This window comes from Ambystoma mexicanum, chromosome 9 (assembly GCF_040938575.1).
Source record: "Ambystoma mexicanum isolate Mex_15411 chromosome 9, UKY_AmexF1_1, whole genome shotgun sequence".
NCBI classification, from domain to species: domain Eukaryota; kingdom Metazoa; phylum Chordata; class Amphibia; order Caudata; family Ambystomatidae; genus Ambystoma; species Ambystoma mexicanum.
This window is the reverse complement of record NC_090931.1, coordinates 816,235,428-816,263,407: the sequence shown is the minus strand read 5'-3', so window position 1 is coordinate 816,263,407 and position 27,980 is coordinate 816,235,428. Positions and strand designations below refer to the sequence as shown.

The 27,980-nt window shown below is 46.1% G+C and overlaps 1 protein-coding gene across 1 annotated transcript in view; it reads left to right on the top strand.

The window, feature by feature from the left end:
• LOC138488651 (uncharacterized) overlaps positions 1 to 27,980 on the top strand; it is a 488,897-nt gene that overhangs the window by 237,957 nt on the left and 222,960 nt on the right. Inside the window, exon 3 of the mRNA XM_069615813.1 lies at positions 25,150 to 25,228. Coding sequence (XP_069471914.1) covers positions 25,150 to 25,228 — 79 coding nt within the window. The remainder of the gene's footprint in view (positions 1 to 25,149; positions 25,229 to 27,980) is intronic.

The following is a 27,980-nucleotide window of genomic DNA, read 5'->3' as shown; positions in this document are numbered from 1 at the left end:
TAGTGATGGGCCTGTAATTAGTAGGCATGTAGGGGTCTAAGGTTTGTTTCTTGAGGAGAGGTAAAACCCAGGACTCCTTTAAGTTACTTGGGACAGTGTTTGTGGAAAAGGAGTTGATTAGTTTAGTAATAAAGGGGACTAGGTCCCTTGCAGCATCTTTAATCGGTTGGCCACGGCAGTTGTCACCCTTACAGTTGGAAGGTTTTAGGGATCCAATAATGTTTTCGGTTTCTTGGATAGAAACTTTGGCAAATTTAAGAGGGGCTGGATGTTGCATGATTTTCGTGGGGCTGGTGGATGTAGTTTCATGAGGGGGCAGGGACGCTTTTTTTTTTGGCAATTTCAAAGTGGAGTGTTGTTATTTTATGAACTAGGGCCTCCTGGATGATAGTGCACCATTGTTTGTCTTTGGAGGTGTTGTCCGGGGAAGGTATTGGGGATTCCAATTCCCTGAGGATAACAAACAGTTCGTTAGTATTAGAACTGGCATTGGGAATTCTCTCATTTTAGAAGGCGGCTAGTGGTGTAGTGGAGATGGACCAGGTTCCAGAGTTGGTACTTTGGTATCGAGCACAAGAACAGATAACTCGTGACTTCTTATCTGCACCTCACGCTATGCTTAACTTGCACTTTGACTTACTATAGATTTAATTGCTGTTCCAGTTGTAACCTAATCAAAATCTTTATGGTCCGCTTTATTCACCACAAAATGCATTTCCGAAATGGTCCTCTGGCAATGCACGTTTAAAACTCAACGCTGCTTCGGTGCATTCAATAAGGCAATTAACTAAACTAATGTTCCCCTTTCGGTACTTATAGTACATTTTCTGGGCTTAAAGCACTCTTGTAATCATTGTTTGCTTGGAAATCAAACCAGACAGATCCAAAAAACAAAAAGGGCGAAAAAGAAAACCCCTAATTACCAACCACATGCTACAGGAAAAAGACAGACCGAATCCTGAGAAATGACATTCAAACATAACATTAAATTCGACTTGGTTCCATCCTCATTTGGAACCTTCTAAACCAGTAATTTCTGGTCAGTTAACTTGTAACGATTTGTGTTTTCCATTAATGTGTGTAACTTAAGGGGTTTCTATTGTTGGCGCTTATTTTTCTTGCTTTTGTAACTTGTAATTAACTGTAATGCTCCTAATGCAGTATGTGTTGTAATAACACGACCCAAGCTCTCCTGTGGATGATCGTTTTGCTTTTGTTATTGACTTCAATAAAGAATGCATGTCTCTTTTTTTGCATGGACCTTCTCTGGGTCTGGAAACGTTGGACACAGTTTTCTATGAGACGATTATTGTCTCGTGATTTATACTAGTAAGAGTAGCAGGAGACAGAAGTGTGTGGTTTATCCAAATAGCCCAGACTAGCAGTATTAGAAGCTTACTGGTGGGCTCCGCTCTGAAGCTGGCATTTGGCAAAGACAGAAAGAGCAGCTTGAAAAACCTATTGGGCTAAAGCGCAGATCCTGGTGTGAAGACACTCGGGCCACCAGAGCTGGAGAGTGAAAATGTGAAGAATTACTACCCTGCTGAGGCTGCATTCTGGCAGGTAGTAGAAAGCTGGAGGAGAATCTGTAGTGGGCTCACGCAGGCCATGACTGATGGCCGAACAATAACTGCAGCCTGAAAAGCACTGGGGCAGGGGAAATACTGCCCATATCCACTGAAGATGCCCCCAAGGAATGGAGATGAAGGCGCAAGTCCTTGCCCAGGCAGGAGTGTTGTAACTACAACTCCATAATCCAGGAGAGTGACTGGTCTGCTTACAACTATTGACCAAGCCACGAGAGAAGCACGCTGGTGTGCTCTAAATACCCCAAGACTATGCACTGAAAGGTCCCCGACAATCCTGAGAAGTTCTTTGTGAAATGACCTCATTTTAAAGCTCTGAAGTGAAAAAGACCGATTTACAATGATCGATTTTCTTTTTATCTTAAAACCGGCATTGTAAATGTCTTTTTCGCTTGAGAGCTTTACAATTATTATTTTTTTAAAATAAAATTCAGGGTTTTCACCCCCTTATCCTCTGCCCCCCCACCCCTGTCCCTCCCTCCCCCGGGCCAACCTTTGTTCCTCGCTGCCCCTGCCCCCAAACCACAGCACACATGCACACACTTACCCGTTCCCCTCGACGTCCGGGTCCCGCAGAGCCTGTCAGCCCCTGCGCGCACTCGTGTGCTTCAGAGGCGTGACCGTTCGATTTAGAAAGACCGCTCTGTACGGTCACAGAGTGGTCTTTCTAAATCGATCTTTTGGTGAAAAGATCTTTCTAAAAATATGTTTTCACCTAGAACGTCCTGAGATCTTGATTGTTAGTGTCTTCGACATTGGATTAAGGATATTGGGTCCTCCTAGATTATATTTGAACACCAAATTAATTTACTTTTTCTCCTGAAACTGTTACTATAGGACCTCCCTTTCTCCAGCATGGGGTCTGGCATGGATTCACATGCTCCTGAATATTCCCCGTCGTCAGGCTGGGAATCCTAGGTAAAGAAAAAATCTGTTTGTTTCGTTTCTGAACTGTCTTTCTCCTAACAACCAATCACTGGTCTCTGGGTCATACTGCCCCCAGCAAATGACTGCCCTCTAAGCCCCTCCTCTGGCAGCCATCTTCAGATTTTTACTGTACGTTCAAGTGTTGGGAGTCCTCGTGCTATAGCTCTCAAGCTTTTTCTGCGTATTGAGTTTTTTCAAAGAGTTTTCTCTATTTTCTCAGTCAAATTTTGCCTCAAGCTCCACCGATTCATCATCCGATTAACGGAGACCCATTTCGGAAGCTTCTACCCTCAAGGGTGATTTTATTTAGTTGAACTTCACTTCTTGGAGGATTCCAGAAGATTCTTGAGGCCTACCCCGCGTGGACATGGTCGAAGATAAGGGAGACTCGACGCCTCTGTTCAGGATCTGGCCAGGATGTGGACATGGTAACATTTTCCTGGATGATGGACACTCCTTGTGCCTTTACTGCCTACACTCAGACCGAGCGCATGTGGAGGAGACCTGTGCAGTCTGCAAGGACATGCCCTCGCGCACCTTGAATGACCGTCACAAGCGGCTCTCCGAGTGGCTGGAGACGGAGAACCCGGCGGCAGGTGAGCCCCGGCAACATTCGTCTCCCAAGAGGAAATCTGAGCGGTCTTCTAAGATCTTTGAGGGCGCTCCGGTGACAGAGCCCAACAAAAGGCAAAGCAGTGCTAGTCCGCAGGCACTAGGAGTGCCGTTGGTACGGGTTCTGCGGCAGCCAGGCCAGGCGCAGCATCGCCAACGCAGTCAACCACGAGCCAAAGCTCCGGCTCGGCGAGGAAAAGGAAATTGGAGCACCCGGGTAAGCTTCTGGAGAAGGCCCGATCGACTCCGATGGAGAAAGCCAAGGGGGGGAGCGAGGCGCTGACCCTCCCCCCACGGTGAAGGCCTCAGACACACCCAAGGTTGTGAAGGCCCAGGTTCATCAGGCGAAGACCTCTATTGCAGGAGTGGTGGCATCCCTAGCGAAGGTCACGGATGCGGGTTCCCAGGAGACATCCACCAAGGCGAGAGTTTCCTTGCCTGCCCGGAGGAAATAGTCCTTCCTACCCATTGAGAAGACTCCCGTGAAGACGATGGCAATAATCTCCCCAAGACCGTCGCCCCTGGCTGATAAGAAGGGGGGGACGCAGTGGTCCAGCCTGACTCTGATATCTCTGAGGAGGAACTTTCGGGCCTAGAGGTTGTGCCTGAGAAGAAGCGCGTCGAGGCCAGGTCCTATGGGAAGGACCCCGACGAGGCAGATGTGGAGAGCGACGAGGTAACCGACGAGGAAGGGCGGGGAGGTAACCAGAGGACGCCGCGCCACTGCCAACGCTCCCGTCGGAACCGCCTCCAACACCGACAGAAATGTCGTCAGACATCCTTCAAGCTCTGCACATCCTGTGCACTGAGATATGGACAAGGTTGCCCACGGTGGGCGATCCTTCGCCTGAACCATCGGGGGACTGAGGAGACAAGTCCATCCTCCTCCACCCTACCATCCTTCACTGCCATCCCCTCTGCCGAGGGACGAGACAGAGCCGGATACGGCAACGACTGGTACGGATGAGGGCGACGACGACGGAACGGATATCCCGTCGCCAGTACCCAGGGCTGCTCCCCCCGACGAGATCGGATCCTTCCACCCCATGATCTCTAGGGCCTTGAGTTATTTCAACTCAACCTAGAGGAAAAGAAGAGGGATTCCTTTATCAGCGGCGAGAGGCCAGGAGGAAGACTGTGCTCTCGATCCCTCTGTTGGACGACATCGTGGAGAAGGACTGTCCCTGCTGAATTACCCATCTTCGGCCCTGTCAAAGAGAGACAGGTACGAGAAGAAGTACAGGGTGCCGGAGTCTGCACCAAAATGCCTGATCTCAACCTTCCCCGGATTCGGTTGTCTCGGCGGCTGCCAGGAAGAAGTCTGCAGGTTCGGCGGCATCGACTTCCACATCCCCGCCGACGTCGAGGGAAAGAAACTGGATGCCATGGGACGATGGGTCATCGCATCGGCGGCGACGACCATTAAAGCAGCCAATGCCCTTGCCATTGTGGCCTGCTACGACAGGGAGCTTTGGTTTAAGATCGCCCCGCTCCTGAACTTCCCGCCGGACGACAAGAGGGCTGACGCCCTAGAGATTCTACAGGACGGCGAGGTGGCATCGGACCATGTCAACACAGTGGCCACCGACATCGCCGATCCTGGTTTCCGGCAGATGGGCAATGGCGTTTGCCTTCGTCAATCCAACACGTTGTCCTTTTTGCGAGAAAAAGTGACAGAAACCAAATGTCTTGCGGTCACAGCAGATTATATTTTTCTATTTGATGAATCAATGGATGTAATTATCACCCTCGACACGCGTTTCACTGTCCCAACTTGATAGACAGATCCTCAGGAGGGAGTAACAGAAGTATACATTGTCATTCTTATGACCACTCTTAATATATTTAGATTGCAGTTCAATTATTTCTCTAAAATACAAAAAAGAAACATATTTTGTTCAAATTAGCTTTCAAAATCTTTAATGGTTTGTTGCAAACACTATTTGGGTGATTTCCCATTACATAGCCTTTTTCCCCCTTCACTGATTTGACATTTAACACTTAAAGAGACTTATTTTAAAGAAATTTGTTGTAAATATTTCGGTGCACTCACTTGTGATTTTGTTTCACACAAAGCCACTATGTTTGTTTGGTAATTGCTCTGGGTGGCGTTTTCCCTTTGTAACGCTATCCCAATAGTGCATTTAAATCTCGAACTAAAGAGAGAGGGACACCAAAGTTAGCAGGTATCTTGTGGCGTTAACCCTAATCTTAAAGCACTTTTTTCAAACTGAATTCCTAAAATATACCTGTTCGCTTTATATAGCCTGTTATTCTATATTTTACTTACCTTTAGTTTCTTTAGTGCAACGATTATTCGTAACGCTGTGCGGTCCCTTGCTCGGCCTGATAACCGATACGCTTACCTGTTTTTGCTTCCGTTTACATAGTTGAGTGACGTTATGGTCACGCGATTAGATCGGTCACGTGATCGTTCGTCCTCAATGTTAGTTTCTGATCGGTGCGGTACTCCCTTTTACTAAACTAGTTTTTTGGTTGAGGTTTATGATATTATAACTCAGGTTTTCATAGTATTGTTTATTTTGTTTAGTTCTCATAGTATTTACTTGTATAAATATGGGGTCACGTATAATATATCACGTGATCGCGTTTGGACGCCATTTTGGTTTGGGAGGATTGCTTTCCGTTCAGTCGTTTTGCTAAATGTTTATATTTCCGATTGTTCTAACTACAGGCATTGGATTTTGACTGATAACTCAGTGCCATTCTTTCTCTGGTAATTTTAACAACCTATTTGTTTTTAAATCAGATAATTTTGTGATAATTGTTTACTCAAATATAATTTTGTTTTTTTGTACTTACCTCCAGATGATAATTCATACTTTTTGTTTGCAACCACATGAAATAGCCTATTGTTAATTAGCTTACCATTGAGCTGGAAGAAATAGGCATTAATGATTTTCGATTTGCATATATACAATTAGGGCTGAACAACATGAATTATATTTTTTTATATTTTTACAGTGATTGGATTAGTTAATTGTCCGAGTTCAGGCCTGTGTGGCAGCTGTCCAGATTACAGATCCAAAATGCTTCTTTTGTTCTTAAGATTTTTTTCAAATTTCCTCCTCTTTGTGGTTTGATGATTTTTTCAATTCCAAAAAAATTAATTTCATTGATAGGTTTATTTGGATGTTCCGTTAGGTAATGATAACTTAGTGGGTATCTCATATCTTTGTTTGCAATTGCTCTCATATGTTCTTGAATCCTAATCTTAAGTTTTCTCTTCGTGCTTCCCACATACATTTTTTTGCATGTACATATGATAACGTATAAAACTGTTTTGGTATTGCAGTTGATGAAGTTTCTGATTTGATATTCTGTCCCATTCGACAATTTTACTCTTTTTTTTCCCCATTTTCTGAAAATTGGCAACTGATGCAGGTTCCACATTTGTAGTTGCCCTGTAATGTTTTTTTGGTCCATAATTGAGTTAATCCTTCCTCTTGTCTTTTTGCAATGAAATGTGAGTGGCTTAGTATATCTTTTAAACTTTACGATCTTTTGAAGGTTATATGAACTTCTTCTTCAATGTATTTTGATATGTCCTGATCCATTTTTAGTAGATGCCAGTTTTTCTTAAGAATATTTCGAATTTGTTTGCTGTTCACACTATATTGCGTAATGAATCTTACTTTTTGTTCTTTACCATTTGGGTCTGTTTGTCTTTCATTAATTCCATTCTTAATTTGGTCTTAGTTCTTTCATATGATTTGTTCAAGTGTTTTTTGTTGTAACCTCTTTCCCTGAATTTTTCCATTGCTTGTTTGGCATGTTTTTCAAATTCCTGTGATTCTGTACAGTTTCTTTTGATTCTCAATATTTCTCCATAAGGTATATTTCGAATGATGTGTTGTGGGTGTTGACTTTTTGCATGCAGAATTGTATTACCAGCAGTTGGTTTTACATACAGAGTTGTTTGAATCCTTCCTTCTTTAATGTATATTTCTAGATCTAGAAATTGAATCCGATTTTCACTTTGGTTGGTGGTGAATTTCAAATTGTATTGGTTCGAATTTAAATATGTGACATTCAGCGTTTCAGTATTTCCATTCCATATCATGAGGATATCATCTATGAAGCGCCCCCAGTATATAATGTTGTAGGATTTTGTAAAGGCTTCATGAGTCCAAGCATGTTCTATTTTGAAGTGTCCTACATATAAGTTTGCATAAAATGGTGCAAATTTGGTTCCCATGGCCGTTCCCTGTTGCTGTCTATAGATCTTATTGTTAAACATGAAGATGTTGTTATTTAGTGCGAAATTTCACATTTCCAGTAGCATTGCATTTTGGTTGTAAAAAGAAACTGATCTGGTTTTCAAAAAATAATTGGTGGTTTCTAGTCCTTTTTCATGAGGTATACTTGTGTATAGTGATGTTACGTCCAATGTAACTAATCGATAGCTTTGTTCCCAGTTTATTCCTTCAATTTGTTGTATTACATGTTTCGAGTCTCTAATATATGAATTGAGACTGAGCACCAGGGGCTGAAGATGAATATCAATATATTTTGATATTGGCTCTGTAATTGAGCCTATGCTGTTAATTATAGGTCTAAACGGGGGCACTGCAGTGAATATTCTCATATTAAGTATTCTAAAGGCCAAAATAAAACAAGGAGCACTAACAGTTTACGCAGCCTTTATTGACCTCTCGCAGGCGTTTGATAGAGTCGATAGAACGCTTCTCTGGAACAAACTAAAACGCTGGAGCTGTCCAGAAGAAATTCTCCAACCTATCATAGCTCTGCATTTGAATACCACTCTTCATGTCCGCCTAAATCTACAAGGCACACTGACTAAAGAAATTCATGCCGAAAGAGGAGTGAAACAAGGCTGCCCCCTGGCTCCGGCCCTCTTTGTAGCCTTTCTTGGAGACTTTAAGGACTCGGAGGAAGCCGTACGTAGTTTCCCACCGAAGTTGGGCGCAATCAAGATGTCCCGTATGCTATATGCTGACGACATGATACTCTTAGACCAGACCCCTATAGGTCTCCAACGTCAGCTGGACAATCTGGGAAAATACATGGATAACAATAACCTCACAATAAACAGCAACAAGACAAAAATCATGATCTTCGCCAAAAACAAGCAACCGAAGAATCCTTCTCACTCCTGGTCAGTGAACAAATGTCGAATCGAAGTCGTCCCCCACTTTAAATATCTGGGAGTCATCATTGATGGAACAACGTAGGAGAGAAAAATGCAATTATATCTGTGGGACAAAGCTAAAAACTTGTCCTCCCAACTGCGGATGATTGATCGAAAGTTCGGGAAATTCTCGATGATCCCAGCCATAAAGTTCTACAAAGGTAAAATAGTACCCGCACTAACTTACGGCATGGACGCTACCATCACTATGCCCAACCTATTATGGCAGAGACTGGAGGGATACATCTGGAGAACGGTTCTAGGTCTACCGAACTCGATCCCGATGGCGGCCGTCAGAAGAGACCTCGGTCTTATGTCACTGGAAGCCACTGTTAGCATTTCGTCCCTGGCCATGTACAGAAAGACGCTCATTCAAGATGGCCTTCCCATTTTTAATACCATCGCCAAAGAGCTCGAACTGACGAAATGTAAGCAGATTCAGAACTGGATCAGACGACAGGAACATAAACTGGAAGAAGTAGCCTGTACCAGTGAGGACTTAATATCTTGCCCTCAGAGAGTGACCCAGAAGCTGAAAAATTTAGACTGGATAAAGACCGGTGAGAAAATTAGTGCGCTCAAACTCTTACAACACCTTCCGCCTACATATAACAAGTTAAATTCCCCGCTGGAGTACTGTAGAAAATTCCCAGACAAGAAACTTCGAACTAACTTCTTAAGAGCACGTTTAAATCTCCTACACACCAGAGAGATTCTGGGGATAAGAAGTTTAACTAGCGATACAACATGCAGACTGTGTCATATCGAGGACTCTAAAGAAACAGTCCGCCATCTTCTGTTAAACTGCCCGTCTCTTAACCATGAACGCACAGCCATATTGTCGCCTCTGTGGGTGAACTCTGTGTTGCTGGAAGAAGATACATGGTGGTGTCGTCTCATCTCCGGGGAAAAGGCTCGTTGGGCAGTGGCTACATGTAAACTAATGGAAGCCGCATTTGCTAAAATAAACGCAAAGGATCCCAATGATCAATCACAAACCAACCTAACCAGGACCAACAATAACAATAAAACATAAACAGGTGGTTTGGTTTATGCTGCAATTGTATCCTCAACGGATGCCCGGAAGTCAATGGACTTAATGGAACTAAACTAATAATCTACTGTTATCTTCACACGGAAAATATGTACCTTGCTTCCTTGTAAAAATCATTTTTCTTTTGATTATACACAAGTAATAATAAAAAAAAAAAAAAATAGGTCTAAATGACGGAAAATTGATGTATGGCTTATGTATCTTTGGTATGAAGAATATTGTCCCCATTATTGGGAAAGGATTGATCAAGAAATCTTTCTCCATTTCTGTTAGCAAGTTTTGCTCTGTCCAGTTTTTTACCATTCGTGTCCATTCGGATGTCAGTTCTGCTAGTGGATTTGTTTTTAGTTTTTCATAGCATTGATCTTGATTGAGGTGCTATTCAGCTGATGTTATGTAATCTTTTGTGTCCATGACTACAATATTTCCTCCTTTGTCTGCTTTTTTAATTGTTCCGAATTTTTCCGTATTTGGTCAATTAATACTTTTTCTTTTGACCAATTTTGGATTGTCTTCTTTTTTTTAGTCTTCCTTCAAAATATTGGCCTTAATTCATTAAGGGTTACTTTATGGTACAGGTCTATAACATTGTCTTGTGCCAATGCTGGTAAAAATGACGATTGTGGTCTCAAAGTAGTTTCTTCACTTAGATCTATGTCTATGTTAATTTCTTCTGTTATTTTTTCCACTGAGTACAGTTCTTCATTTTCCGTTAGGTTTAGGTTAGCTGTGTTTTCCATATGGCGTACAGATAGCTCTGATGGGGTTTCTATGAATTGACTTTTTTTCTTAGATGTTTCGATTTGTGAAAAGTATTTCTTAAGTTTGAGTCTTCTGCAAAATGTAAATAGATCCACATTTAGTGCAAAGTAGTCCGAGGTGGATGGAGGGCAGAACGTTAGTCCTTTACTGAGTATCTTCTTTAGTTGTGTCGTTAGTTTCAATTTTGTTAGATTGACCACTATATTTTCTTGTGTGGTTTTTGATTTTGTGACCTTGTTTTTACTCCTTATCCCATTGAAGCTGTTATTAGGATCGGTGCCCCTGCCCCTCCTTCCCCTCCTCGTCCTTGTCCTTGTTGTGTCTGTATATCTTGGTTTTGTTGGTTTCTGTGGTATTTTTGCATGGTCTTCATAGTTTTGAATTTGATATATTCTTCTAAAAAAGCTGATGTTCCTTTGTTTTCTACAGTTTGTGGTTGTAAGGTACTTGGTGGTTCCATTTCTAAATCACTTGAAGATTCTATTTCTGAGGATGGTGGGGTTGTTGGTATCTGTTGTGATGGTTTTGATTTAAAGCCTTGTTTTGGTGTGAATACCCTTTGTCCTGCAGGTTTTTTAAAGGTATAGATTCTTTTAAATTTATAGTCCATTTCATCTCGTTTGAATTTGTTTTTAAATTTTAAGTTCTTTTGTGTACCACTGTATATAGTCATCCAGTATTTGGTCGTTTTTAAATGTGGCTTCTGGTACATTTAATTGTTCAATTTCTTTTTTTAGTTTCTTCTATTTCTTTCGTTAGTTTGTCGTGTACTTTTTTTGCATTATTTATTAGTTTCATCATCATTTCTCTTGATGTTTGGGTAAGTAATTCCTCCCATTCTTGAAATCCCTCTGTCTTCTTCGTCAAACGATGGGAAGCTACAGGCGAGGATGGCTGAAAGCCACTAATTTCCGTCCAGTCGAGGGTACTGGACATGCTCTTCGACAGGGATAACCTGTTTGGCAAGACGGTGAACGAGTCTCTGCAGGCCATCAAGGTGGACACTGAGACGGCTCATGCCTTGGGCACACTCCAACAACGACGGCTGTCCTTTCGGACCTCAGGAGGCAAGACCCAAGGAGCCTTCAAAGGATTTGGGGGTGGATTTTCTTCATAGCGTCAACCTTCCCGTTCTTTGGCCCAGGAAGCACACAGGGGCCGAGGCAAAGCCAGAGGAAATCGGCGTCGTCGCCAAGTCCCCCAAGGCGGCACGTCCATGTGGAAGCAGGACTGAACTGGCCGTGACGTCAGGCCCCCACGCGAGCACCCTGGTGGGACGCTGGCTGAAGAACTTCATCGGCATGTGGAAGTCCATCTCCACCGACCATTGGGTACTGGACGCCCTGGCCCACGGGCACACCCTGGAGTTCCAATGGAAGGGTCCCCGTTTTTCACCAGTGGCCAGGCAGGAAAACCATGTCCCACAGCTTCTTCTGGAAGTGTGAGCTATGCTGAGAAAGGGCACAATAGAACTCGTCCCGAAGAGGCTCCGGGGCTCTGGAGTGTACTCGCGGTATTTCCTCGTAAAGAAGAACAGTGGCTGGCTAGTTTCTGTTTATCATCAGTTCGGCCGGTCACGTGTCCAGAGACCATGTTCCTGAGCTCTGCAGCTCTGAATTAGTCTGAATTTATGGGGAATTATTCATATTTTCTGTGCTGGTGTTACTGCAGTTCAGGGAATGGAATGTCACTCGCATCGTGGAGACCTTGGCAGCAGGCCCTGTCCCACATGGTTTGCTCTGAATTCAGCTCAGCTCAATTTACACTGAAACAGTTGTGGGCTACTCTGTTTGCCTGAGCACTGGTCTGGCTCCTGGCCTGGTTGTGCTGTATTATAGTATCCATAGGTTAGTTGTCTATTGCGCTGTCAGGTCCCTCAGGTGCTCATGCAGTTCCATAGAGTTAATTGCACATAAGCATCTACAAGCATTTACACAGGATCTCTTGCTTCATCCGGTTTCCTTATTGCTTCGGTCAAGCTAATGACAAAATAATAAAGGCAAAGACTATATGTATATGTAACTGTCCTCTAGCATATAGAACATTGCACACGTGTTCATGTATTTGGGTGCGTGATTATGTCCCGATGTGCGCATGGCACGTGTGCTTCATGTCTAATGCTGCTATGTCATGGTGTCTCTAATGACTTTGAATATGTTTTCTTGGCACTTTAGTCGAGGCTGTCAATTGAAGTGTCCTTAACGGCGTCCAGTGACTCCTCATCCACTCTAGGCAGTGTCTGTGTTTGGTACCTTTCAAGGTATTTGTCAATGTGGGGAGCAGTGGGGGTATGTCCGGAATGGTACAAACTGTCATGATTCCTTCGCTCTTTTTCCTTTTCTTGTGCCTGGTGGGATGGGAGGCAGGATTGGATTTCAACCTCTCCTCTTCAGTCCCCCCTCTGGTCGACATTGATTGATATTTTATTTCTATCGCGCTCGTACCCAAGTGTTTGACATGTCGACCACATCACAAAAGAACCGCTCATCTTCTTTTAATCGCCATATCTTTGTCACTCCTCGGGGTGTCCATAATAATTTACATGATCGTCAAAGGACCAGTACATGTAAGCGCATGCCCCTTCAGGGTTGCATCAAACCCATTTCCTTTCATACTTCCTTGGGTCCCGGGGATTGGCCACTTTTGTCCCCGCAAGGAACGGGTCACACCTCGTTATTCTTTCCCTTAGTCTGTCTCTTTCACAGTGTCATCCATTGCTCCTCCTATGCTCACACCCATCAGTATTTACATTCCTATTGCTTCTTCTGCTGTTTTCTTATATCTTCCAATGCAGATTTTGATCCCACACAGGGATACTGCTCCTAGTGCCAGTGCTCCAGCGATCACCTTCAGTCCATCTGCCAGCCATGATGGCATCCATGACCATAGGTATGCTAGCCAACTCTTGTCCTTCCCTGTCCCCGTGCTTCGTCCTCCATTCTCGCATGCATCTGTGCCAATTGTGCAACTGCGTCAGAGATCTGTTATCTTCGTCTTTGGCGGGTACGAATGTACAACAGGAACTCCTTATTTTTGCTCAAACTCCCCCTTCCATTGCTGTGAGGAGATCCAGAACGTACCTGTTCTGGAGCACCACTAACCTTATTGCTTTGAGCTCTTCTTTTATAGTGTTGAACCCATTCACCGTTGAATTTGTTACCATCAATTCCCACCAGGTTATTTGTAACCATTTGGCATTTGCATATGTCTAATCTGGGTATCGGCGATGTGAAGAACATTTTTGTCATGATGAACAGTTTGTGCTGTGCTCGTACTTCGTCCAAGGCTGTTTCTGATTTGTCTGAGAAGTAATTCATCCCCCACTCTTCACTCTGCTCAGTCCCCTTTGCTCTGCAGCCTTTTAGATTTGGACAGGTGGTGCTTCCTCTAGTGATCACTTCTTCTTTTTGTTGTTTTCCATCTTCAGGAAATTATCAAGCTTCACGTCTTTCCTGGGTACCACCAGGGAGGGCATGTTGATGTGTACTAGGGACCATACCCCTCCCCGCATGCCCAATAGTGATCCATCAGTACGGCCGTTCCTGTTCTCATTGCTGGGATAGTCTGTCGTCTTGCATTCCACGTTCTCGCCAACCTCCACATCACCATAGTGCTGGTAACACAAGGCTGTTGTTTTCAGGGGAGTTATCGGTGCGGTCCAGCTTCATTCTCTACCCAAGTTACAAACTTTGCACTTCTGTCCCCTTCTTTCAAGCACTTGTCATTTTATTCTTGCACTTTGTTCACTGGTGCATTGTCTAAGGTCAGTGCCTTGCTTCCCACCACTCTATCTTCCCAGCCATCGTTAGTGTGTACGTGTCCATAGATCAAAATCGGTGGTCTCTCCCAGCAGCTGGGCTCTCCTCCTATTTCCTTTGTTCTTGTCCAGGGGCATGGCAATTCCTTCAGTGTCACCGTCTCTGTCCCTCCCTTCTCTGGCCCATCAGTTATGTACTGCAACCCTTCATAAAGCTGCCAGTAATTGTTCATCATGTCTAGTGTCTTGATATAATTGTCTTCATACAGGAACGTTCCCTTTGACATCCATCTTAAGGTTTCCATCTCCCCCTGGAATCGGCCTTGTGTCTGGAGCATCGCGAGGTACATAAAGCACTGTGCTTTTGCTGCGGGTATTTCAGTTGCAATGAATGTTCTCGAGGCACTCATGGCGTAGGGGATTAAGGAGTAGACATAACAGCTCTCCCCGGTGGTGTCCCTACCAACTTTGGATATGTGTTTATACCTCATGTTGTTGGTTACTCATGCTGTGTCTGTGGGATACATGTCAACTCTCTTCATGTCTATATCAACACTGTCTCTTATCAGCATTGTCTCTCCTTTCAGCTGACATGGTAGTTCCTCCTGCCTGGGTCGGGGGAATGTTAGTAGGGGACACTGCGGTAGCATGCATTGCAAAAAAGAGCTGCCATACAATAATACCCAACACTCCAATGGGAATCAATAGGCCCACCAGTGTTAAAATGAGGTTTATTCTTTCCGACATGACCACTTTCGCTGCTTGATCCTTGCAGCTAAGGAGATGGTAAAGTTGCCCACCTGAAAATCGCAAGAGAGGCGTTATTGTGTTAATACTTGTCAGTACCCTTAAGCTTCACAAACAAAATAGTCGCTAATGGCGAATGCGAAAACCTATTCCCAAACTTTCCTTATCAGGGGGCTCTCTTAACGTGGGCAGAACCGGGTAGGCACTCTGTTCGAGTTGTGGTTTTGTTGGGCTAGATACTCTATGAACATGAGGAGATAGACTTCAGGGGTATGGGCTCAGAATCGTCTTTGTCTTCTTATAAAGTGCACACATTTATTGGAGAATGTTTCAGGGTGGTCAGTGGGAGGTAACATCAAGGAAATTGCCTAGACAATTCTAACAACATAAGCATCAACCTGCATGTGCGAGAGAGAGAGAGAGGGAACAATCACAGTGTTTCAGCTGTTAGGATGCACGAATATTACAGTTGCAAATTCACAACCTGCGTGTGCGAGAGAAGAGAAAACAAGCAATGTGTTTCAGCTGTCAATATGCACAAGTATATGTCGGTCACTATGTCAGCTACTTGGGAGCGTCGGACCATGGGGTGGCCAGGTTTCCCTAACTCAAGAGTATTCACACTCTTGTAGTCTGTCGAGATCTGTAACATTGGCCCTGTCGGTTCTCGTTGCTGCGCTGCTAGGCAAGGCTACCGCGTTGTAGGGCTTGATGTCCTGGATGTGGTTCCAGACGCTAAATGTTTTGTTGTAGTTTCTGGTTCTGTCTCATCTGAGGTTACTTGTTCGTGTCTTCAGGCCTGCCCTGTGTCCTTTGTATCTGGCAAGAGATAAAAGAAGTGGCAGAAACCAAGGAAGTGACATATTCATAAATTTCTTGACCCCAATGTCTCTGCACTGTTCTCACAATCCTTTAATGTCATAGTGGGAGGAGCCAGGGGAGATGCATGTGCCGCCCATGTCACCACCTCGTGGGGAGTTAAATGGTGGTTGGACCCTGGCTTGTTGTGCAATTCGAAGAGTGTCAGAGGCAAACAATTAAGCCATTTCTTCTTTGTGCTCTGCTGAGTTTTTGCAGTGCACTCCTTTAGGATGCCATTGAGGCGTTCACACACATCATTTGCTTGCGGGTGGTACGTGCAGGTGAATTTGTGTTTTATTCCTAGCAGGGTGGCGATATGCTGGAACATTTCATTGGCAAAGTGGGGCCCATTGTTAGACCGCAGAACCTCACACATGCCCCATCTTGGGAATACTTCACGAACCAGGAATTTTGCTGCACTGAGGGCGTCAGCATGGGAACAGGGCCCAGCCTTTATCCACCTTGAGAATGTGCAGACAACCACTATCATGTAGTGGTATCCCTGACACACTTGGATCATGTCCATGTAGGTGTAAAATGGGTCTTTGGGTCTGGGTATGGCTCCTCTCACCTGTCAGGATGTATCAGCCGTAAATTGCTGGCAAGTCAGGCAGGTACTAATGAAATTGGCTACATGTTCATTTAAATGTGGGCAAACCCATGTTTCTCCAATACGTGTAGCAATGACCTTTCCTGTGTGTGTTGGGTAGTGTAACTGTGCTACTGCTGTTTTTCCCTTTGTTATTCTGTCACCATAAGGCATTTGTAGTGTATATGGAACATCCTCTCTTTACCCAGAGCTCCCTTTCTTCCGATGGTGCAGCTCCTTGCAATTCCATAATCAGAGTTTCTGGTAGATAGTTGTACCCTTCTCTCATCACCATGTTTCTCGCCCCTCCCGGGACCTTGGGCCTTACCTCCTTTTCCCACAGCTTTCCAAAATACGTTGCGCATTTTGCCTCAGTGTGCTGCTTCGTTTCCCCTTGAAATGGCGTCTTCCCCCTTGGTATGTGCCTGACACTTCACTAGTGCTAGCTCCTGCGTGTATGTGATCACTTCAATCAGTTTGCCTTGAAACAGCGTGTGCTGTGCCGAGGTACCATCTGCTCACCTGAACCCCATCCTGAGCCAATGCGCTACTTGAAAATGTAATGTTGATGTGACGTAAGCACTGTCAGAATATATTGTCACACTTTTGCCTACGCTGTGCTCTAAGGCCAGTATAAGGGCCACTAGTTCCACTGCCTGTGCTGAATAATGATATAGTAACTGTGCACTCACTGTTTACTCGTCCAGTCGTCCTTGAAGCTCACTACAGCAGTCCCAGTACTTCTGATACCATCAGCCTGATCAGTTGTTGACGACCCATCAATATAAAGCATGTCTTCCCCCTCAAGTGCATCTTCCTCCACCTTGCGTGTCTCACTGAATTGCTCTATGCTTTTTGTGCAGTCATGGGCCCACTCCCCTGGTTGGCAGACATCTGCCAAGAATAATGCTGGGTTTACAGTCTTGCACCTTACTATCCTCAATCCTGCCTTGGATAGTATGATCTCATATCGTGATGCTCTCTGTGTAGTCAATGTGCTCTTTGGCTTGTGCAGAAGTGCAAACAGGTTGTGCTCCACATACAGTGGTAGTGCACTGCACTGTCACTGTCGATGACCGTTCCACTGCGAAGGCTGCAGCAGCCAATGATTGTTCACATGGATAATGTCCTCTCATCACTGAGTCAAGCTGTCCCCTGTAGTAAGCAATTGGCTTATGACCCATGCTTGTCTTCTCTGTCAGAACCGCCTTCATCACTACACCTTCAGTGTGGGAAAACGAGAAGAATTCCCTTTTGTAGTCTGGGGTCTCTAACACTGGGGCTGTACATATTGCCTGTTTCAATTCTTCAAAGGCGTTGGTCATCTCTGCGGTCCAGCTCAGTGTCTTTACTCCCCTCCGGGCCTCTTTCAATGCAGTCAGGAGTGGTCTGATGGATGTGCTATAGTTGAAGACCCATGCCCTACAATAGTTGCACAATCCCAAAAACTACTGTTGCATTTCCCTCACCGTCTTTGGCTGTGCCGTGTTGTATATTGTCTGTGCTCTCTTTGGGGCAAAGTGCCTCCCGTCTCCCCTCTCTAGCCAGCACTGCTTGGATCTCAATAGATTCTATTGTCCCTTCTGGCCCATTCAATGGTGTCTCTGGCCTGAACAGATATTCCCGGGCACTCGCCACACCTTCCCTGCGATGCCTGGCATCCATGCAATGACAATGTCTGTCCCATATCGGAACATTTCTGGGTCCATTGGCACCCCACTCTATACTGTGTTCCCACAATGAGGTTGCACGATCTGCATTACGTTGCACATGCGTATGCCTGGTGTCGAGCATATTATGCATTTGTCTGTGAATTAAATGGTTATGTTTAGTCTGCTCATGATGTCACGTCCCAATATGTTTACAGGTGTCTGTCGAGAATAAAGTAAAGATCGTGATAAGTCGTGATCTCCTATTGCTAGGGAGAATTTATCAGTAAAAGGAACCACTTTCCGAACCCCAGAGAATCATTGAGTGTTCATGGCATCGCCCAACAATGCAAAAGTCCCTTCCCGGATGCATGACCTAGTCGCCCCAGTGTCAACAAGAAAGGAAAAAGTTTTGTCACCTATTGCTACCCCTATGCGAGGAGGTCCTCCGCTGGATTGGGTGGGACACATCAAGTTCGTCTGTGGGCTGTCCTGTTGAGGGTACAATGACAATCCGTTCCTTGTGAAAGGGTTGTTTCCACCATGGTAACCCCTCCTAGTTGTCTAACTGGCACCGTCGCCACTGTGCCCCTGGGCTCCGTTGTGTCACTGTTTTGTATTTGTGCTAACTGCTGTGCTCTTCTTCTGGGTTGTGATGCTTGTAGGTACTGAGGCAATGGTGCTGTCATTTGTGGGGTCTGTGTATCGGTGGTGGTGCTGGAGCCTGCGTTTGTGCTTGTGGCATCTGCTGATAGGTGTCCTGTATCTGACCCTGTAGCTGTGTATCTTGAGCGTAATAATCGTCATGTCCCCCTTGATAGGTCTGTCCCTGATTGTCCCAGTTCTGTTGAGCCCCTCTGAATCTACATGCTCTTGAAATATGTCACAGCTGACCACATGTCCAGCACTGCCCCCTTGTGACTGTCTTTTTTTAATATAATGGTTTTGTAGCTTTTTGTTTTGTTTTTTTGGTTTTTGTTCCCTTCCCTGTCCTGGAAAGCCTCCTGGGAATTCTCCTGCCCTCTGCTGTAGTTGTTGATCCTATCCCCGGAACCCCCCTTGTTTGTGATGTGTTTGTGGTCTGAAGCCACAGCCCCTCTGAAACCCTCCCCTTCCTCGAAATCCCGACGGAAACCCACACCTCCCCATCTACCCTCCTCCCATGGGTGGGGCGTACTGCTGTGGTTGTTGGCACTGCTGCTGTGTTGCTGTTGCCTGCGGGGTGGGGCTAGTTATGACCGCCCCTTCCATTGCATACTTTGATCATTTATTTTGCACTAACCTGGCCTCGTCTGCCTTCCTTTCCTCTGCCTTTTGTTTTACCTTCTCCTGCTACAATCTGCAGTGGTGCACTATTGTTAGCTGGATCTCTGGCCATCCCTTTGCTTCCATCCCCACCAATTTCTTCAAACTCTTCTGTACTGGTTCTGGGAGTCCCTGTACTAAGATGTGATAAAAGATTGCTATTGTTTTGTCGCACGGCTCTCGAGTTTCAAGGTGCCAAAACACTGGAATCTCAATATATTGAACAAGATCCTCGTCCTCCTGCGTTTTGCATTAGATAATTTCCCCGATGTCTGACCTGTCAGGGTATTGTGTCCGTAATGCTTGCCATGCTGCTGCTCTGACATTTGCGAATGGCGATCTGTCATGTGCTGTGTTTTGTATCATATCCTGTGGGAACCCCGCCATATGTCAACAGTCCCTTGACATCACCCACTGCTAACCTGTTCCCCCGCTGTCAGATTTTCCATTTCATAAATCCATTTCCCAGCACCTGCACTCAATGAGGGTAATCTGCACTTAACATTGTCCTTGTCAGTATGTTTCCAGGGCACCAACAGAGGCTTTATCCCTCCCCTCTCTAATAGGGGCATTTACGAATATGCTGCCATTTCCTCTGGCGTTCTGCGATACTGCCTGATCTGAATAGGCCCCCTTTTGTCCTCAATGTCTGTGTATATGTCCACGGGTTCTAGTGTGGGCACTCGTTTGTTACCATCATGAGCTCTAGCCAGCCGCCCTCTAGAATGTGCCAGTGCTGTCTCTTCTCTCCTGCGCCCTGGGAGATCCCCGCGTCTGTTGACATATGTGTTATGTGTGGTGCACCTGTCGGTTTCCTGCTGTGTTCGTTCTTGTCGATCGGCCCCTCTGTCTGTGGGATCTACACTCCCATGAGGCTCCCGCTCCTGTCTTCATGAGGTAGTCTGCTCGGCTCCCCCCTCTCGTCCCTGCTATGTCTATCATCATTGTCTGATCTTATGTCCATGTTACTACAGAAGTCATCGGAAAAACTCAACTTCCTTGTTGTCGAGTCAGCGTTATGGTTTATACTAATGTCAATGTCCACCAAGTTATACTTGCTGCCTCCTGCCCATACCCCTGGGCGTGCAGGGCTGCTTCCTCCTGTGCTTCTCCCTTACATATTTGTACTGTCTGGTTCTACTCGCCTTTCCTCCTTTTGTCTATTTCTCTCCCATTCCCGGGCAACTTGGTCACTAGTCTCCTTCATTGCTCGCCCCTCCTCTTTTCTTGCTCGTTCCCTCGCTAATCTGTCCAACTGCAACTTTCTCTGCTCCCGTTCTGCTAACTTGCGTTTCTTCTGCTCCGCCATCTTCCTCCTCCTCTCCGCCTTCTCTTCCTGCTTCTCCCATCTCTCCCTCATCTCTCTCTATCCTTTCTTCTCGTTCTTTCCATGAGTTCCCTCTCCTCCTCTCTTCTGTTACCTTTATTCCCGTTCCAGTTTCTCTTCTCTCCTTGTCTTTGCGTTCCAACCTTATTTCCCTGTCCTTCTCCCTTTGCTACTCCTCCATTTGTGCTGCCCAATCCAGTTTTTCGCTATCCGTTTCCAATTCCTCTATTGCCCTTGTTGCTCCTTCTGCCTCCCCTGTTGTCTTTCTTTTAAGTTTCAAAAGTATCTGTGCTGCTATCCATTCTTCTGTACCTATGCCCTCAAACTTTGCCTTCCCGTGCTCCAGCCCCTCCTTGCTTGCACCTGTACTGCTAGCTGGTTGTCCTGCATCCTTTGGTTTCTCTTCTTTAGTATAATGGTGGTGGCTTAGATGCTGGGTTTGAGTACCCCTCCACTGCTCTTAGTTCTCTTATTGGATATATCCCCTGGTCATCCTCTGCGTCATCTGATACTGCACTGGGAGGGGCAGGGGCTGATGCGGAAGGGTGAGAACACTCTTCCTTGACCTCATGCTGGTTTAGCATCCACATACGCCTCACCGCTTTCCCCTCTCCCTCCTGGAACATGCACCGTAAGTCAAATACCCCCATGTGTTTTGGTCAACTTCTTCCCTTTGTAATTGGCCTGTATGTATGTCAGTAGTGATTGCTGCACGGTCCTGGAGAAACTGTTGCTGGGCGGCCATGGCTTGGTCAATTTGCCTTCAGTGCTTTTGGACCACTCTATGCTGTATTTAACAATTATCTCCTTGTAAGGTGGCAGTGTCTTACATAAATGCTGAAGGGGAGTTACTCCCCCACTAGTTCCCCGATACTTTTCAGGAATCCTTGTTTTACCTGACCTCAAACTGAGGCTTTCCGATAATCCACCGTTCTGGAAAAAGGGGTTTGAATGCAATGGTAATACGTTTCTATTACTACAAGCCTCTTTGGCTCTGCACCTTACCAGGTGTGCTCCGCGCATCGACCCTCCTTCACAATCGCCACCTCTTTCTGACAAACCACCACAATTCTGCGCATCTGCCTTCCGCGCACGGCCGCTGGTTCACCTCGGCTGCCAATCCCAATTTCACAATACTAGCTCCTCAACATCCAAATGATCTATGTCCTATGTGCAATCTAAGGGTGACATCACCAAGTTATGATCTCAATACAGATGAATGGACAATTGCGCTCATACAAAAATGCCCCGTTGCTCCAACCCTTGCATAAACCCCACAGCTGTCTTCCTGCCTCTCCAGGGCAGAGTATACCTCTATTTCTTATGATTGAACCTCACCCGCTGCATTGCCTAATGTGTGAAACCCCTCTCTCTAGGAGACTTAAACAGCCAATTCACCTTCTGCAATCTAGGATAGCTCCAGCTAACCCTTAGGGGAATACTATCGTCTAGGACCCAAGCTAATACGCCCAACCCACAGGAATACTTGTGTCATCCAAGCCCTCTAAGACCGAATGTGACCTAAGCATAGAAAGTAGTACTTCTACCTCCGCTCCAATCCCTCCTCACACGACAATACTACCAATTCTACAACACTCTAATGAACAATATTTTCCTAGTACCCAACAATACCCATTGTTACCCCACAATTGCTGGTTGTCTGGACCAATACTTAACGTTCCGTGCTGCACTGGCGCTGCTCGGCCACTGGCTCCCCCGTCAAGGCGCTCGTCTCACCGTCGTGGCCTGCTTGGAGACTCGCTGATTCCGGGCAGGATGGTTTCCAAAACGGCTCCTGAAGACCTTTATTTGGTTACGCATTACCCGGTGTGCGCAAAATGCACGCGAGGTTCCCACAGCCTCTCACGTTCTGCGGTCGAAGGGGTCGGTTTGGTGCTGGGCTGGCACTGCCAACCATCCTTTGCTTACCAAGTTGTTAGGATAGAACTCCCAGGCAGGTCGAGGGGTGCTAGGAGTTTGCGGACTCAGAACTCATGGAATGCCTAACTCCTTTCCTTCCCAAAAGGACCGCAGGCCCAGACAGACAGCAAGTTCAAATTCTGGTTCATTACAGCAAAAACCAAGAGGGATCACTACAACGATAGAAGACAATCAGTGGACATCTCGGTGAGCTCTGGCTCGCAGGACAGTTTTAATACACTATTGCGCCATGAGAGCATCACAACCTGGGCCCTTCGTGCCGGAGCCACCGTAACTGGTGTGAGTGCGGGAACCAGTGCCTGAACTGGAACTGAGGTCTGTACCACGATAGGAGCTTGAGGTGGTGCAGGAGGGAGCATATCTTTGATGACCCCCCCCTGATGATGGTGCCCATCTGTGGCGATTTCATGAGGCTAAGGAACTTTTCGAAGAACCTATCCTTGCATGCTGGTGAATGGCTCGGCTGCGTAGGTGCCAGGCCCTGCGGCTGCTGAGCTCTAGCCAGACTTTGTCGCACTGGGCCGGGGTCTGGGTACTGCCCCTGGTTCGATGTGGTTGGGTATGATGTGGATTGGGTAACTGGTGTTGTCCAGTCCCATCTTGATGTGCGTTCCCATGCCTGCTCTCTTAGTTGAGGCGGCTGCGCCACCATCTTGTCTGGTCTGGTGGCCATTTTGTCATGCTCCGCACCACGTGCCTTCTGCGTGGTGCCTGATGAGCTGGGCCCAGTCTCTGCCTGTATGCTTGGAAGCAAAGGCTCGGACCTTCCCTGCACCTGAGGTAGACACCTGGGAGACCTAGTGCCCTTGGCCATTACGCCGGTAGTGCTACTGTTGCGTATAGGCACCTCCTTGGGAGCGAGCCTGGTGTTAGAGCAGAGCCCTTCGGGGAGAACCCCGGTATTAGAGCTTTGCAGCCCCTCCGCGGTGGGACGGGAGGATCCTGGGACCCCTCGACCTGTTAATCGGTAGCTCTCTGAGCCTCGGCCCCCTTGCTGGTCTTAGGACCTGGAAGGCCCCTCCAGCTTGGAAGCTTCCCAGGGAAGGAGTCACCCTTGCGGGGTGTAGAGGAGAACAGGGCACCTACCATGGGCCTGGTCTTCCTCTTCACGTACGTCTTGATGTCTTCTGGTGGTGGCCTTTTGAACAGCTCCGTCCACCGGGCTAAAAGGTTCTTGGGTGAGCGCGGGGTCAATGCATCGCACGCAGAACAGCCGTCCCAGCTGTGGTCGGGGCCAAGGCAGACTGCGTGAGGATCCGACACGGGGAAGGAACCCTCACAGGCCGGTCACCTGCTGAAACCCGCTGTTGTCGACTTGCGCCGGGGAGTAACGTGGTACCAGAGGATAGAGCATTATCTCTGAAAATTGCTATGAGAAATAAGGGAAAAGAAAATATCCCAGGGACGAGCGCGTGGAATGACAAGGCCGAAGGCCTAACCCAGGAGCACTGGTGAAAGCGGTCTGTTCCTGTCAATGCGCAAAAGAGGACTGAGGAATGGTGCCAGTGGGCAGAGTCAGGGGAGCGCATGCTCCCGGGGCCGTGCCCCCTGCGCATCTAAATTTAAAGGGGCAGACCATTTTTTCTGGTGAAAGGTTCCGTTTCCTGTCCCTAGCAAGGGACGCCCATACAGTATGTAGGAAAGGAGACGGGACGTAGGAGAACAATCATTGGCAAAACCAATCAGTCTAACTAAGGAGGCTCCCAATTCATTACAATCATCTGCTCCCTGATGCAGTCTGGGGCTTTCGTTGTGCCATTACATGTTAAAAGCATTTTTTCATGGATGCCATCTTAAAAAGGTAATAAGCCTGATCATTTTATTCTTCACTAGTGTTCGTCCTCTGCATGATGATCTAGAATAACAATCATTGGCGAAACCAATCAGTCTAACCTACAAATCATTTTTTTGTGCTTTTGAGGGCTTTTACGGAAAGAAGTCCCTACCTTTGCAAACCCAGACATATTGGCTTCACCAGTTCTTGTTTTATTTTTGAGGCTGATGCCGGTCTCTAGAAGAATACCCCTCCACTGTGCAACAGCTGTGATGAAGAGCAGGATCCATGTTAATTAAGATTACTGTTGAGGAAGTGTTGCATTACTGCCGTAATACTCCTGTATAGTTTTTCCTGACATTTTATACAATATTTTGCTTCTTTATTTTGTGGGGAGTTTTCTTTAACAATTCGTATTTGTGATTTATTTGTGGAGGTGACATGTTCGTTTTAGCATATGTGGTTCTTCTGTATACTTTACGTAACGGCCAGTAAATTACTTTTTATGACTACTGTTTTGACTGGAAATGCTACTAATTGAGAAAAGTTTGAATGCTGCTCATCACTTGCAAAGAGGCTGCTTTGTGTAATTATATTTCAGAATAACTGAGCTGGTCTGCAACACAGTGTCTTTGCTGTGCCTAGTTTGGTGATTGTGATCCACGCAGAACAAGGGAAAAGGCTCGTTATCCCCAAACTGAGAATTCTTGCAGTCCCTCCGCATAATAGCTGGCAGTGTTAAATCTACAGATATTTACTAGTTGACTTGACCTCAGTCCAACTACTACAAGACACTAAATCTGTGGTGTCTGTTTTGTCTGTAGGGTCACCCTGTGGATACCAGAAGGACATCTCTTAATTGTATGTAGGAACTGAGTGTGTTGTGCCCCACCAGCAACATCCAGGGAACATTTTAAAGCCATCTTTGGCACAAGGTTCACTGGGACCCTCTGCGGTGTAGTGGTTATAATGTTTTTGAGCCAAGATTGTGTTATTTGTTCTGCTGTTTTCCACACAATGTGGAACTTCCAAATATGTTGTAAGAACTAAGAAAATTTGTTTATTTTGGATGCAATCTGTTTTAGATCCCAATCACTGGTCCTGTAACTACTGGATGATGAGCAATCCTGTGCGACGACGAAAAGCTTTTGGCCTTGTAAAAAGGTATGCAGAATGAAACTTGTTAATTTTTGTACTACACATCTAACTTTACAGAGCACATGTCCTCCAGAATATGAGCTTTCTTAAATTTTCACAAAGAAGACTTTGCCATTCAAACATGGAGCTTTGGAAATTGCAGGAGGTGGGGGAGCAGCATGCCTTTTAAAACTTGATTTAATAAAAAATGCCGCTTTCCACCCAGCCTACACTTCAGGTTAATTTGTTCTGAGGAACCATTACTGCTGATACCTTCTTTCCTCTTGACTCTCTGCCATCCCCCCTCATCTCTTTCCGATTTACTAGACCACTTTATCCTCTTCAGCTATGTTCTTTGATGTAACACCCTCCCTCACCAACAGGAAAATGTCATACTCCAACATGGGATCAATATTATTATTCAAAAGCAGTGAATAGCTTTCTGTAGGTGAATTGCAACTATTTTCTATATTTGTTTGTTTATAGTGCGCCGGAGCCCGCAGGCATCAGGGCGCAGAAAAGAAGGGGGTGAAACCAATTTCTAAAAGGAAGCCTAATATGAATTATAATAATAATAATAATTTTGCATTTATATAGCGCTACAAACCCTCAGGTATCTGAGCGCTGCTTATTATTACCCACGGTGTGTGGTGCTCATTTATCGACCTTGGAAGGATGAAAGGCTGAGTTTGGCCCCGCCGGGATTCGAACCTGCGTTAGCAAGCTCTGCACAGATGTCAAAGTGAGCGCTCAACTCGCTTTGCCACTTGACCGGCTAAAGTTTATTTTAAAAAACAAGTCTGTCTTCTGTCGCTTCCTAAAAGTAGTCAAGTTGCTATCGGTACGCAGATCCTTCGGGAGATAATTCCATACCAGGGCTGCCTGCATCATGAAGGACTTGCTCATGCCTCTAACCTATTTGCTTTTAGGGACAATCGGCCGTATAGCATCAGTACACCTGGTGGTTCTCTCGGGGTTTGGACACATTAATAACATCTTTTAAATATCTAGGTTCATGCCCATAAATACATGTGTGTACAATAGTGCAAACCTCGTAGCAAATTCTAACCTCAACAGGGAGCCAATGCAGCTTTCTCCTGTGGATCGATATAGGCTTGTGCCGGGGTACATTTACGATGTGTACAGCATTGTTTTGTACAATCTGGAGCTTCCCCAGACTACCCTTACTTGCTCCAGCTAACAACGCGCTACAATAATCGATCCTATGCATGATTAAAGCACAAACTAGCGTGGACAGTTGGCTTCAGAAACATATGGTTTCACTAATCAAAGTAATCTCAAGTAATATTGACTTTTGCCGGTGACATTTTGCACATGAGCATCTGAGCTTAGAGATGCTTCAAGGACTACCCCTAAGGTTTTCACTTTATCAACTGTGCTAATGCAGTGGTTGTCAATAAGAAATCCAGAGAACTTGCTGTTTAGTTTTAAACATGCTTTTGACGATCAAAATCTTTGCAGCATTCAGGCACATGTCATCCAATTTTGGATGGGTTTGTAGATGTTAAGATGGATTTCTGAACTCTGACCTGGTGGGCAGAGGTTCAGGAGGCCAGCCTAGTTTCTTGGAACAGGGTAACCTTCTGGACAAGCCAGACCAATCATGGTAGCTTGGCGGCGGTCAAGACTAGGTCTCGGGAGGGGTCAGGTTAAATGTCACAAAGCAGTGGTCTGACCAGACACATGGATGTACATACAATAGGCTGGACCCCAGATTCTTCGTGGCAACCCACTCCAGCACATTGCCCATATTATGGGTGGACTCCTTACTACAAGCAATAAATTCATTTTGGGGGGGCGTGGCTAACTAGCCATGGAATAGGACGTGCCTAAAAGAGCTGCTCCAGTGGATCCGACTTCGATCCGTGAAATTACACTTCAAAAATGACCAGTCTGCTTCAGGAATGGAAGCACAGGCGTGTGAACGGGTGCCCTGCTGCAACTACAAAAACCAAGTGAATCGAGTGCAGCAACAGGAGGGAAATTGACTTTTAAGAATTCGGCAGGACAGAAATAAAGTAACCAAAATGGCAGACAACAAAGGAAGCGCAGCCGCGGCAGTGGGAGCAGCCGAATAGACCCGAGCGGCGGAGCGGAGATGGGGATACCGGCCTTTGGAGGTTGTGCGGAGCCATGTTGGTCGCACGTCTCGCCCCTGAAATGGTGAGCAGCGGTTGCTAGCGAGGACGCTGAGCCATTGTTTGGAACTTGGAGCGATGAGTGGACCTAGGTCGCGGGTGCGGCGGCTGTGTGTGTGGAACATTGGGGACCGGCATTTGGTGTCCGCGCGGCCCCCCGGCCATTTGCGACTGTCATAGGCGTGGCTCCCTGACGCCCGCATGTGTGTGCTCCGTATATAATGGGGCTCTGCACGCATAACACGTTTTATGATACAAGGTGCGGCGGAGCGACCTGTGTAGAGAACAGTTGCCGTGTGCAGTGATAATACAGAACAATGGATCCTGAATGCGCATCGAGTGCTCCATGAAGTTGCAGAGGCACCCACACGTGCAGAACCGCCACACAGAGTCTTGCTGCTTTGTGTGACTAATGGAAAGCAGACCGCGCTGTGCGAGGGAATCAGCGCGGCTTGCAGGACACATCTACTGCACGCAACGGTGGCCGGGTGTTTAAATAAGACAACAACTGGAACGCCGCTGTGCCATCACATTAGTAGGTACGCAAGGGCATTATAATAACGTGCTCCTTGCTGCGCACAACTAATATAGAATATTGGATTGGGTGCGGCGGAGAGGTC